Source organism: Sus scrofa, chromosome 5, assembly GCF_054392235.1.
Source record: "Sus scrofa isolate SSC_HxYL_T2T_F1_AM1 chromosome 5, Sscrofa_HxYL_maternal_Yorkshire_Landrace_v2.0, whole genome shotgun sequence".
NCBI classification, from domain to species: domain Eukaryota; kingdom Metazoa; phylum Chordata; class Mammalia; order Artiodactyla; family Suidae; genus Sus; species Sus scrofa.
Window position 1 is genome coordinate 90,156,556 of NC_139387.1, and position 14,164 is coordinate 90,170,719.

General features: G+C 40.5%; 1 protein-coding gene across 1 annotated transcript in view; it reads right to left on the bottom strand.

The window, feature by feature from the left end:
* The window catches only part of UTP20 (UTP20 small subunit processome component), a 99,513-nt gene that overhangs the window by 82,572 nt on the left and 2,777 nt on the right, over positions 1-14,164 (bottom strand). Inside the window, exons 3-12 of the mRNA XM_005664203.4 lie at positions 12,525-12,591; positions 12,277-12,409; positions 11,635-11,823; positions 7,685-7,766; positions 6,889-7,026; positions 6,266-6,421; positions 5,566-5,712; positions 5,340-5,474; positions 4,110-4,187; positions 1,810-1,988 (exon numbers count right to left, since the gene is read on the bottom strand). Of these exons, the coding sequence (XP_005664260.2) occupies positions 1,810-1,988; positions 4,110-4,187; positions 5,340-5,474; positions 5,566-5,712; positions 6,266-6,421; positions 6,889-7,026; positions 7,685-7,766; positions 11,635-11,823; positions 12,277-12,409; positions 12,525-12,591 (1,304 nt within the window). The remainder of the gene's footprint in view (positions 1-1,809; positions 1,989-4,109; positions 4,188-5,339; positions 5,475-5,565; positions 5,713-6,265; positions 6,422-6,888; positions 7,027-7,684; positions 7,767-11,634; positions 11,824-12,276; positions 12,410-12,524; positions 12,592-14,164) is intronic.

Genomic DNA, 14,164 nt, shown 5'->3' on the forward strand with positions numbered 1-14,164 from the left:
TCTGACAAAAGGACTTGTATTAGAATATATAAAGCACTCTCAATTGAGATATCACTATATCAGACTAGCAAAAACAAAAAACCCTGATAACAGCAAATGCTGGTGAGGTTGCAGAGAAACTGAATCACTCATACTGCTGGTGGGAATAGAAAATGGCACCACCACTCTGGAAAACCATTTGGTAGTTTCATATAAAACTGAACATGGGGAGTTCCCATCACGGCTCAGCAGTTAATGAACCTGACTAGCATCCACGAAGACACGGGTTCGATCCCTGGCCTTGCTCAGTGGGTTAAGGGTACAGCGTTGCCATGAGCTGTGGTGTAAGTCGAAGACATGGCTTGGATCCCAAGTTGCTGTGGCTGGCATAGGCCAGCAGCTACAGCTCCAACTGGACCCCTAGCCAGTCCATGGCTAGGGAACCTCCTTATGCTGCAGGTGTGGCCCTAAAACAAACAAACAAACAAACAAAACAATAACAACAAAAAACACAACTGAACATGCACTTAACATATAACCCAACAAGTTCACATTGGGACATTTATCTCAGAAAAGTGGAAAGCGATGTGCATGAGTGTTTACAACAGCTTTATTCACAATAGGCAAAAACTAGGAATGCCTAAATGTCTTTTAACAAGTGAATGATTAAACAAATTGCTACATCCAATACCATGGAATACTACTCAGTAACAGCATACAAAGACGTTCAGCATAACAAAGAATAGATTACTGATACACACCACAACTTAGATGGGTCTCATGGGAATAATGTTGAGAGGAAAGGCCAATCTCAAAAGGTGTATTGTATAATTTCATTTTTATAATACTCTTGAAGCAACCAAATCACAAAAATGGAGAATAGGATTAGTGGTTACCAGGTGTTAGCGATGGAACAGGGAGTGACAGGGTGAGTGTGGCTATTAAAAGGTAGCACGAGAGACCCTTGCAGGGATGGAAGAGCAATGCATCTTGACTCTGGTGGTGGCTGTGAATAGATGAGATAAAACCGCGCAGAGCTATATACCCATACACACAGACAGAGATGAATGAGGTAAAACTGGTAAATCTGAATAAGGTTGGCGGATTGTACCAACGTCGATTTCCTTGTTGTGATAGTGCAGTAAACTTGTGGCAGACAGTGCCACTGGGGGAAACCAAGTGAAGGGTGGAACTATGGAACTGCTCTGTACTATCTCTTGCAATCACACACGAACGTACAATTGTCTAAAAATAAAAGGTTAGGGAGTTCTCATTGTAGCTCAGTGGTTAGTAACGAACCCGACTAGTATCCATGAGGATTTGGGTTTGATCCCTGGCCTTGCTCAGTGGGTTCAGGATCCGGCATTGCCATGAGCTGTGGTGTAGGTCACAGACATGGTGGCTTAGATCCCATGTTGCTGTGGCTGTGGCGCAGGCTGGCAGGTGTAGCTCCCATTGGACCCCTAGCCTGGGAACTTCCACATGCTGATGGTGTGGTCCTAAAACAAACAAAACAAAAACAAAAGGTTAAAAAAATTAATAGTAACCTCTTTTTTTTACCTACCACCCTCCTGATATTAACCAGTTTAACCTGTCTGTGGGTCCTTCCACATGTCTTCCTATGCTTATATGTACATTTGGTTGTAACTGTGCAAAATGGGATGATACTACTTGTACTCTTCTACAACTTGCTTTTTTCACTTAACAATATATCACAAGACATCTTTCCAGTTAATGTACAGAGATCTTCAGTTTATACAGTATTCTCAATGCACTGTTTTACATGGAGAAACTCTCCAACAATACCGGGAACGAAGACGCAGAACTTACCCCACAGTCTGTCGTGAGAAAAGCAGAGGGTACTTCTCAATCGCCATGGAGCCAGCGGTGGGAGGTGCTGCTTTGTTCAGAATAAGCTTGGCCAAAATGGCCAGAGCATCGTCTTTGACTGCAGCCTCATCGGTCAGGAAGCAATTCTCAATATATAAGAGAAAGCTGGGTAGGAAAAGCTAAAAATAAGGAAGAAAATAAACTTAATAACAGTTATACATTTCAGAACACCTAATGAAGGCAAGAGTCTAACATTTGCACAGAGAAAAAAGACCATAACCAAAGACTCAGGAATCACAATAGCACCAGACCTCTCTACATGAACAATGGAGGCCAGAAGACAACGGGGCGATGCCTGAACAACTGAGGGAAAAGGACAGAATCTGGAATACTATACCCTGTGTACTAGCGACATAGTGTGAGGAGAGAATAAAGACACTTCTAGATGCACTAAATCTCAAAATTTTACTTCTATTCACCCTTTCACAGGAACGACTGGAGAATGTGTTCCAGCAAAACAAGAGAGTAAACTACAACAAGAGACAGACACGGGACCCAGGAAACAGGAGAAAGGCACGTCCTAGTATGACATCTATGTGGTAGGCAGAGAAAGTGACCCATTCAGACTTGATTGGCTCAGGGGGAAATGGCTCCAAAACAGAGAAAAGGAAAAAAAAGCTGCTAAGCAGCAATCTGTCAGTTTGCCATGTGAAACACACTCTATGACGCAGCTGGAAGACAGACTCATGGACCAGCTATTCAGGGAAAAAGATTCCAGTTTTTAAAGAATGAGGCAATTGACAACTTCAGGAAAAATGAGAGGGTACACGGAAAAGGAAATGTAATCATAAAATACTCCTTGCTTGTAAGGATTAAGCATATGGTGAACATGAATTCAACCAAAATTTGTGCTATGACTCTACTGAGAAGATGAGAGGTGTAAACGAGCCAGAATCCACCTACCACAGAAGGAAGCCTACAGAGGAGAACTAAAACCAGCCAGTCAAGGAAAAGGCAGTATACTTAGAGGATTTTAAAATACTAAGTAAATACCAGGAAGAAAAAAAAAAAAACCAGCTAAAAATCATCAGATGTGGTTGTTCCTTCCTGGTAAGGAAGATGGGAGTGGGACTCCAGCGACTGCTTTTAGCCTATTTGACCTTTTAAACTACATACATAGAACACTCTGATAAAAACAAGTTGTGTTTTGTTTTTTTGTTTTTAAAAACCAAAGGGAATTGGGAAGAAGGAAAAGATCTAGTTGCTAAGAAAACCAAAGAGTAAAGGGCCTTCACTGGGCAGGAAGGACCATGGCTGGGGTATGTATAAAGAAGTTTGTTTTTTGGAGTTCCCGTTGTGGCTCAGAGGATTATGAATCTGACTCGTATTCATGAGGATGTGGGTGCAGCCTCTGGCCTTGCTCAGTGGGTTAAGGATTTGGCATTGCTATGAGCAGTGGTGTAGGTCACAGACTCAGCTCGGATCCCACATGGCTGTGGTATAGGCTGGAGGTTGCAGCTCTGATTCAACCCCTAGCCTGGGAACCTCCATATGCCCTGGGTGTGACCCTAAAAAGCAAAAAAAAAAAGGGAGAAAGAAAAGTTTATTTCTGAGATGAATGAAAATATGTATTATAAATAACTAAAGGAAAAAATAAGAAGAGATACCAAGATAGATTTCCAAGAAGTATATTATAGGATCACCGATTATCAGGAGTGGCAAAATAAACTTAGGATTTGATGAGAAAGATTTATACCTCATTAAGAATGCGTACATATGTATGTGTGATTGGGTCACTCTGCTGTACAGCAGAGAATGGACAGAACACTATAAAGCAACTATAATAGAAAAAATAAAAATCATTATTAAAAGAAAAGAAAGATTTCTATGTCATTCTATCAGGTGACTATTTGGTAGCAATGAAATGAATCCATGACCTTCCTCCTATGCAAACTGTTTCAGAAACTATTTTCTATGCTTCAAATTCTCATGAAAGTTCCTTAAATCATTTTTTTTCTAATTTATTGCATAGTTCTGTAACTTCCTAAGAGATTACTAAAAAAAAAAAAAAATTTGGTTAGCCAATACCATTTAAAATGCCTTAGAAGTTTCACTTGTGACCTCGAATTGGAATATAATTGCCTTAAAAAAAAAAAAAGTAGACTAAAACATCAAATACTTCCTCTACTTCTTTCAAAAAACCCAGAAAAACAAAAATTACAGGACCTGAAAATTGATTATTTTATCATGACAGATTCAAAACGAAACAAAATAAATCCAAGACTTAATATCTCACTCACCTGCTCAAACTGCTTCATAGCAAACATGACTTCCGAAAAATCTAAAGTTAAGCGTCTTTCAAATCCACTCTCAAAAATCTGTGGATCACAGGCAAAGAATATTAAAGGAGGTACAAAGAGAGTACTTTCCCACCCCTGAAAATAAAAATATCCAAAACCTTCAAGGCCTTCTAACTTGCAAGCAGAAAGTAGTGGGATGCTTGATACAAGTGAATAGAGTCCTGGGAGGCAAAAAGAACTGGATTGCTAACTGTGCCACTGGGCAGAGGGATACGGCAGGTGGGAGACACAGGACTGGGCCCTCCTCTCCGGGAAAGAAAGTAGAGTTAACGAGTAATGGGCAAGCTTCCCCCTGGATTCTGTCCAAATGCATAGCCTTCTCCAAAGGAACTTAATATAAAGGACACAGTTTCTGTGTGACGCAGGGCTCTGCCTAAGAGCTGCTCCATTCTTTCCCAACTACAGAGAATTACAAAAGGGCTGGCAGCATGGCTTTATCCCATCCTCTGTACATTACGCTGCTGCACTGCACGAAGCGAGGAAGATCTTTGATCTATTTTCAATCCCACTTCCCTCCAATTCATCTCCTAAACGTACTACAATGCAAGTCTCATTAAATCTCCACTACTTGGAGGATAAAACTCAACCTTTCAAAGCCGAGCAGAGCCCTTCTTGGATAGATTTTTGAGTACATCTTTGCTCTTCCCTCTCCTAGAGTTTTTAACCCCTTCCCTGACTGAAGACTGCTTTTTAACCTTCAAAGACCATCCAAAATATAAATCCTTTGACAATCTTTCTCTGGTCCTTAACCCAGATACAATTAATCTTTATGTTTCAATGTGTAATCTTCATGTTTCAATGTGACGTCAGTGGATCAGTTAAACAGACTGTAACTACATACTCCCAGGGCCCTACTTCCTTAACAATGAAAAAAAAGAAAAAAAAAGTCACAGCCCTCCCCCTGTCCCCAAAGTGTCCACCCTGTAACATCTAGTCCTTACCCAGCACTTTCCAAGTGAATGTTTGGTGAATATTTGCTGAACAGATTAGCTTTCATCACACTTTAGTTTGCTTATTTCCATTACAACATGCAATTCACATCTCCTTAACAAGATTACAAATTCCCTGAAGGCAGAGCCTTTGCTAAGCTTCATGTGCATTCCCCAGAAGGCTTACTCTATGCTAAACATATTATTAACTACTCAATGAATATTTGCTGAAGTGCATTACTTTTTCTATGGTTTCTTTGATGAGGGTCTCTGGCAAGGAGACGTTGTCACCTAGGATCAAGGCAGAAATTACATCCAAGAGGGTCTTCCGGCAAGAAGTGGAGAGATGGGCTACTTGTAATGTTTGGGACAATACCTGGAAAATAAAAGGAAAAACAGTGCTCACTTAGCAATCAGCTTCTAATGCACAGGCCCTAAACAAATATACCAAAATGTTGGGGACTCACCTTACAAACGTCATCAGGTTTGGTTATCTTTGATCCATTTCCATGTTTTACAAGTATCAGGTACGTTTCTAACAGCCTTTTAATCTGCTCAGAACTTTCACCACAGTTAGTTTTGGTTACTTTTGTATGGAGATCCAGGAGTGATTCCTGTAAACAGAGAATTTAACAGAGAGAATAACCATCAAATATTAAGCTCATCTGTTAATCCAATAAGGAAAATACTGTGTGAAGCATTTCAAACTTCACATTCTTTTGCTTTGAAAGAAAAAAAAAGACGCATTTACTGGGAGTCACAAACAGCTCACACTTCTGGGGGCACTGAGTGTTTTTATAAATATTTCCTCACAAGCCTCACAGGCAGGGAATACTATTACCCCCATTTTCCAGATGAAAAGACTGAGGACTGGAGACTTAAATAACTCTGCCTTGTCATACTAGCTGTAAGTGACCCAAAGCCAGGATTCAAACAGAGGCCATCTGGCTCCAAAGCCTGTGCCCTTAACCACTGTGCATGACTGCATAAGATGTCAAATCAAATAAACACAGTTCAGGGGGTGGAGGAAAGGAAAATCTTAACAAGTGTGTGAAGGTATAATGACAACCATTATGAAATACCATCTCCGGCAGTGATAAACCAAGAACACCAACAATCAATCCTTGGACTCCCAATTACATACAAATCCTTAAAATTAGAACTCACCTGCAAACATTCAAAAAATATACCAAAATGTTCCTTGTGGATGCAGAGTGCAGTGGATTTGACCATGTTTTTGAGTGTTTCTCCAACTAAAATCCATGGAAGTTGAATTTCTGTTTCAGTAACTGGTCCGAGCTTTTGCAAAATTAGTTTCACTGCCTGTGGGAATCAAGAGTCATGAAAATGAACATGTACACTCTCGTTCTTAAGTTATTGTCCCACTCTGATCATTCCCCCACTCCCTTAAAATCCAGTCTGGGATAACCAAGGACATGGCAGCGTGGGTGGTCAACCACATGTCCCCAAAGAACTTCCAAACCAGAAAGTGGGATTTTATCAGACAATTGCTCACCCCTCACCATCCTCTCTCACTAATCAATTCATATTATCTTCTAGCATCCAGGATGAAGAAGAGAGCAGTGATTTTTTTATTAAGTGAAAAATACCTAATGACCTAGGGCTGACATTAAGTAAGCATTGTCTTCAAAGTCCTAATGCTCCCCATTTAGTATTTTTTTTATTTCTTCCAGGCAATCTTCTTGCTGTGTCATCTGTGTAAATCTTTTATCTATTGTCTTTTGAATCCCTTTCCACATAGACGCCGGGTGCTCCTCCTGGTTATTTACCTTCTCTGTACAGGAGTGAAACATATTTCTAACTCCTTTGCACATTTCAAAGAGCAACTGTCCAACTCCTTCTACTTTTCCTGGGTGTTCATCGAGATCAAGGAACATTAAATTGAAAAGTGCATTTTTATCAGAAACCTAAACAAAATGCAAATGGAAAATTCTGTTTACAACATAAACATAACCAAATAAAGAATGTGTATATTTGCCGTTCTATAGATTCCTATTTAAATGTAATTAGGACAAAATTCTGAAAGGAATAGACACTTGCAATGCCTTCAAACTACTCCAAGAATACACTATCACTTGTAATGTCACACAAAAGATTAATTAATTCATTGGTATAATATGGAGGTATGTACCAAGAAAAACTACATAAGATAATATTCTATCTTTTAAAGTAAATTATATACTTCTATTTTACAAGTATAAAATTTAATAGCAATGATTTTTTTAATTACAAAACCCTCTAAAAACAAATATAAATGACACTATGCAATCTGTTCCTTCCAGGAAATTGTTATAAAAATTCCCATTAATCTCTCTATTCATGTACTTACTGACGTGAATTAGAGGATATCCATATTCAATAAATAACAATAAAAGAGTGACCAAAATTGTTTCACATTAATCAGCAAAGACAACCTTATGGTGAGATAAACTCAAAAGAGTAACTGGTTTCTATTCATATATATAAAAAACTTGTCCATAATAATCATATTAAATAGGTATCTGTTTCTGTTCATCCAATTCTTGAGGGTTAATGAGGAATAAACACATAAATTATCAAACTAACCTTTCTCATCAAAAAAGTAAAGCTTTCAGCAGCAAAATTTCTTATGTGTAGTTTTTTATGAGCCAGGAGTGTGCTATACATTCTATAAATGAGAAAATAAGACATGTTTAATTGATCGACCTTTTAATACAGATGTACTACACGTCAACGGTATCTCAACACTGTGCAAGGTATGCAAGGAAGATGTAGCTGGTATAAAATAAGTAGTTTAAACCCTCATTCCATTACAACACCCATGTGTTAAACAGAAGACTGACGATCATAGATATTAAGGAGCCTAAGATGAGGCGTTTCCATTGTGGTGCAGCAGAAGTGAATCCAAATAGTATCCACGAAGACATGGGTTCGATTCCTGGCCTCGCTCAGTGGGTTAAGGATTTGGTGTTGCCGTGAGCTGTGGTGTAGGTCACAGACACAGCTTGGATCCCAGCTTGCTGTGGCTCTGGTGTAGGCCAGCAGCTGTAGCTCCGATTCGACCCCTAGCCTGGGAACTTCCATATGCTGCGAATGTGGCCATAAAAAGCCAAAAAAAAGAATCCAAAGATCAGCTGTGCTGGTCTTACAGGAAAGACGACATGGATGGAAGGTAAAGGTAGAGACTTGTGGTGATCCCTGAAAGACACGACGAACCCAAGCAGGGACTGGAGTGTGTATTACTGATATCAAAGTGAGCGCAGACATGGGGTGGGCAAAAGTGATTCCAGTCAAGAGGTAACAGAGAGGCTGCTCTGTCTAAAGGAAGAAGGGTGATGTGTGTGGGGAGGGCAGCTCTGATAAAGCTGCCCAGGTAAACAGGTAGCTTTGAACTCTAAGCAAAGGCATTTGGATTCTAGTTCACATTTAAGTCAACACTTACTATCTAATCAGTACAACAATTCTGCAGGGTAGGTACTATTATTACCCTCATTCTATAATTAAATTTGAGGCAGAAAGGCTAAGCAATCTACTCAAGATGACTGAGCCATATAGCTATGACTAAGTAACTACTTGTATAATCCCATAGTTTAAAGGGGTCTCCCAAATGACAGAAGAGCATGGAATACATCTCTCCCGCTTTTGTTTTGTCTCCACCACCTCATGGTTCCTTACTGATAGCAGGTACTAATAAATATTGGTTGAATAAGAAATGAATTTCTTCAAACAGAGAAACTGGGCAGCAGTATATGATGCAAAATAAAGGAAGAAAGAAGCTGACAGTCCAACTAGGAAGTTGCTCAAGTCTCACAAGCTTGAGCAAACAAGAGCATAAAAAAGGCCAATGGTAGGGGGAAATGGCCAAGAGACATTTCAAGAGTCCTCATGTGGAGTTCCCACTGTGGCACAGCGAGTTAAGGACCCATGGTTGCTGCAGCTGTGGTGTAGGTCATGGCTCATGAATCAGGGCCTGGATTTGATCCCTGGCCCAGGAACTTCCGTAGGCCGTGGGCACAGCCAGAATGGAAAAAAAAAAAAGTCATTGCAATGGAACCAAAGACTTGAGTGTCCACAGGCCCTTCACGGTCAGAGGCCCCACTACCCTCTCTCTGCTATCTCCTGATGACTCTCCGCTGTACACGCTGCTCCACCACCCGGGCCTCCTCCCTGTTCCTTGCTCACAGCAGCCACATGCCTAAGATGGTCTCCCCCTGCTAAAATGTAAACTTCATGAGAAGAGGGATCTTTTTTTTTTCACTTGTGACTGCATCCCAAGTGCCTGACACACAGAAAGGGTACAATAAGTAGTCTTTATTGGATTGAGTACGTGAATAACAGCTTCAAGAGGACTTTGAGTCCCTGAAGACAAATGAGCCAAAAATGCCTCTTAAGGCACAGTGGAAATGAATCCGACTAGGAACCATGAGGTTGTGGGTTCGATCCCTGGCCTCGCTTAGTGGGTGGGATCCAGTGTTGCCGTGAGCTGTGGTGTAGGTCGCAGATGCGGCTCGGATCCTGAGTTGCTGTGGCTCTGGGGTAGGCCGGTAGCTACAGCTCCGATTAGACCCCTAGCCTGGGAAACCTCCATATGCCACAAGTGTGGCCCTAAAAAGACAAAAAGACAAAAAAAAAAGCCTCTTAGGGGCCAGATCTCAGTGATGGGAAGAAGGATGGCACCACTGTTATTATATAGGGTGACCAAGTAACCGAACAAGGCCTGGCACTGAATGCACATTTACTGAACACATGAATGAATGAAAAGAGTTGGCTTGAAGAGCAAGTGTTGACTTTTATTTCAAGTGAAAACATCCAGGCTGCTGAACATGTCATACTGAAAGCAAAGAGATTTAGAACTGGAGAGACTCGGGAGATATCAAAGTAACAGCAGAAGCCATGAAACCAAATAAGCTATGTATCCTCCCAAGATCCTGCTGGTCTTTAACAAAGTAATCTTGGTTTCTAGCAGATTTTATCAAAACCTTCACAGAGAGCTAGTAAAGGGCAGAAAAATATTTCTTTCTCATTCTTTGTTCAAAGGAAGGTAGGGTGAAGGGAGGTGGCAGAAAAACAAAACCAAAAATCCTACCCTATACCCATACTTAAACTGGGAGAAGGTAAAAGTTTAATCTTAGGCATTCCTGTGGCAATTTAAGTATATAGTAATAATCAGGACACCAAGTGGAAAAGTCCATCTAATCCCAGGTTGAACTAAATTATAAACAATCTTTGCCTTACTTTAAATAAAACACTGCTACAAAAGTCATTTTCTTTTCCTGTCCACAGCTACTCACCAACACTGAGTGCTTCTTTTGGCTTAATAAGTATGTTGGGGCTGCGAAAATGCAAATACTTAGGATGGGGTTCTTGAAGAAGAGTCTTTAAGTTTGTAGAGGACACCATTACATTAAAAACAAATGATTATAATAGAAGTTTTATAACATAAGTGGTACACAGAAGGCCGGGGGGGGGGGGGGGGTTCGGAGTACAAAGCTTTCACTTCTGACCAAGGTGCCTGGCCATATCTGTGGAGCTTATGGAATTCAGGTCAGGCTTTGATGATGCGGGGGCTGGATTTCAATGGCTGGAGATAACAGAAGGTCAGATCAGGTCAATGCAGACTGCTGGAAGAGACTATGGACCACTAAAGCTGGAGAACCAACTTTATATGTGGAAATGATGAGAGAGGGAGCTGGAAAGGTAGTTTGGCATCAGACTGAAACCAGGGAAAAGGCAAGTGAAGACCCTATTGAGGTCAGGGAGCCATGTCAGCAGGCACACCTGCCAGGTGTTATACACATTTTAACTAAAACCAGGTGGGAGTCAGAGAGTCTCTCCTTGTTGTCAGTATCAATAAAAACTGCCCTTGACCAAAAAAAAACTTACAAAACTTAAATGCTAAAAAATATCACTGTAGAAGAGAACCATTCTATGTAGGGGCCCCAAGCACACAGTTGTTTCCACAGAGGCGATCCTGACTATTCAACACGTGTATAATTGCTTCTGCTTTCAAAACTGATGCAGATGGAATTCCCATCGTGGTGCAGAGGTTAATGAATCCAATCAGGAACTATGAGGTTGCAGGTTCGATTCCTGGCCTTGCTCCGTGGGTTAAGGATCCGGCGTTGCCATGAGCTCTGGTGTAGGTCGCAAACATGGCTTGGATCCCAAGTTGCTGTGGCCGTGGCCGTGGCGTAGGCCGGCAGCTACAGCTCCGATTCGACCCCTAGCCTGGGAACCTCCATATGCAGCGGGAGCGGCCCTAGAAAAGGCAAAAAGACAAAAAACAAACAAACAAACAAACAAAAACACAAAAACAAAACTGATGCAGATGGGGAGGAGGACAGACTCTGCAAATAGGCCTGAGAAACCTTTTGGAGACGACAGAAATGTTCTTAAACTGGATTGTGGCGATGGTTGCATAGCTTTATAAATTTACTAAACAGCACTAAATTGTATATGAAATAAAATCTTAAAGCCAAAGACAAAGAGAAAGAAAGATAAGAAAAGAAAAACCCACGTGAGAGAGAAAGGGTCACCTGTATATGTTGGACATGTCCTTCGTCATCAGCCTCCACAGGTACTTGTACAGATAGGACAGCGACGTGAAGGCCCATTCTAACAACTCCGTGTCCTGAGTCTCCAGGATTGAGGTGATGGTCAGGAAAAAATCCTGAAAATGGGGATAGAAGTCCATCTGCAGATCACGTGCCAACTGTACCACCAAACTGAATGACAAATAAGGACAGGTTAAGTGACTCTGAGACATGTACAGAAACCAAATACTGCAAATCTATTTCACAAGTGATAACTGATCACTTATGATGAGAAGATTAATTAAACCGATACCACGTCTCAAAAGTCATGTAAGTTTTTTCACATTTTATGAGTGCAGCGAAGAAATCAAGCTAGAATGAGAAGGTACATTCCATCACAGGTTAGGATCGATATTCCTAGGATGTCAAAGAAAAATGGAGTTCTTATAAAGCATAAAACAAAGGCATAAAAGTATACCCCAAAGATTTTGTCTTACTATAATATATTAATATTTTAGCATAAAAAAAGGTAAATTCCTGTGTCGAAATTACAAACACCAGATCTAAAGCATACATAGGTATAAAACATAACCTTTCTTAAAATCCAGATAAATATTGACAACTTTTTCTCAATATACTACTTACTCTAAAAGGGGCTGATAGGCATAACTGTTCCTGATTTGCAAGTGAGTCTTCAAACTCTGAACTATCTCATTTTGGTGATAGACCAGCTGATTGAAGGACTGGCATTTGTCAATAACTTCTTTGTAAAACTTCCCTGGGTGGGAAAAGAAAAGGAGTAAGTTCTGCTTTTCCATCACCACTATTTAGCTGTTTTGATCATATACAGTGAAAATGATGGGTGAATAAAATAGAAACAAAATAGAAAATACCAAAGTGTTCCGTAAGGTTCAATTCTCTCCACTTCAGCAGACCTTCAAAAAAGTAGGTTTCAACTTCCTGCCAAGATTAAAGCAGTTCATTAATTAGCCAACTCAAAGAAAAACTATGATCTAAGTAAATTTTATTTCCTAAAATCAACAGTGAAGTACTTACACAAAATATACCATTTTCATTTATTGATAAAATACATGGAAATTTCCGTAATAATCTAAATAAAACAATACATCCACAAATCAACAAATGAATTAATCGGGAGTTCCCGTAGTGGCTCAGTGGTTAACAAATCCGACTAGGAACCATGAGGTTGCAGGTCTGATCTCTGGCCTTGCTCAGTGGGTTAAGGATCCGGCGTTGCCGTGAGCTGTGGTGTAGGTTGCAGATGCGGCTCGGATCCCGAGTTGCTGTGGCTCTGGCGTAGGCCAGTGGCTACAGCTCCGATTCGACCCCTAGCCTGGGAACCTCCATATGCCGCGGGAGCAGCCCTAGAAAAGGCAAAAAGACAAAAAAAATTTAAAAATAAAAAAGAATTAATCAATGAAAAAAGCAATCAGGTGTACAATATGGGCAGAAGATTTAAACCTATGTAACAGTCACACTAAAATTTTTTTTTCTGTTTTTCACAATTTTAGGCTGAAAAAAATGTGTTGACTCTTACAGTTCTTTCATTCTGCTTTTGGAAATATGAATGCTACAACCTCACAGAGGAGTAGTGTGGCATTTCTATTTAAATTAAAATCAGTATGTCCTTTAATCCAGCAGTTCCCCTTTTGGAGATACTTTATATAAAATTCGTTTTTGTTTTTGCTTTTTAGGGCCACATTCGTGGCATATGGAAGTTCTCAGGCTAGGGGTCGATTTGGAGCTACAGCTGCCATTCTATACCACAGCCACAGCAATACAGGATCCAAGTCAAGTCTTTGAACTACACCACAGCTCATGGCAACACCAGATCCTTAACCCACTGAGCGAGGCCAGGGATTGAACCCAAATTATTACCATACATGTGTACATATGTATGTGTACGTATATTTGTGTGTGTGTGTGTATGCATACAACCAGCATGTCAAATCTACAATTCCAAAATTGATAAACCCTTAAATTGCGCTTTGGAACTCCTTAAAAAATAAAAATGAAATAAAATAAAAAGTTAGAATAGAGAGAAAGGAGAATCCCATTAAATTGTGTTCAGTGACTCATAGACAGAAGGGAAATACATCTAAGTTTAAAACCTAACCATAGAAGGCCTTCCTAGCCTAGCACCAAGACTGGTACACATCAGCTGTTTGTGATAGACTATGTCCCTGTCCCTTTGCAAAGTGACCTGCAGCCCCACGACAAAGAGATAAAATCTATTTCCTTACCCCCTGAATCTGGCCTGGTCTACTTAGCTCTGACCAATAACATGCAAGGTAAGTGACCCCAAAAGTGCCAAACCTAGGCTTTGTAGCTTTTGCTTTTACTGTCTTGGAAAGATTCTGCCATCATGAAAAGAAGCCTACTCTAGCTTATTGGGGAATAAGAGGCCATGAGGACAACCAAGACCAACAAGCCCCAGACAGAGGTGTGATTGAGGCCATTCTGGACCATCCAGCCCAGGATCCTACTCTTGGCTCTCTTCTCTTGCTAACTA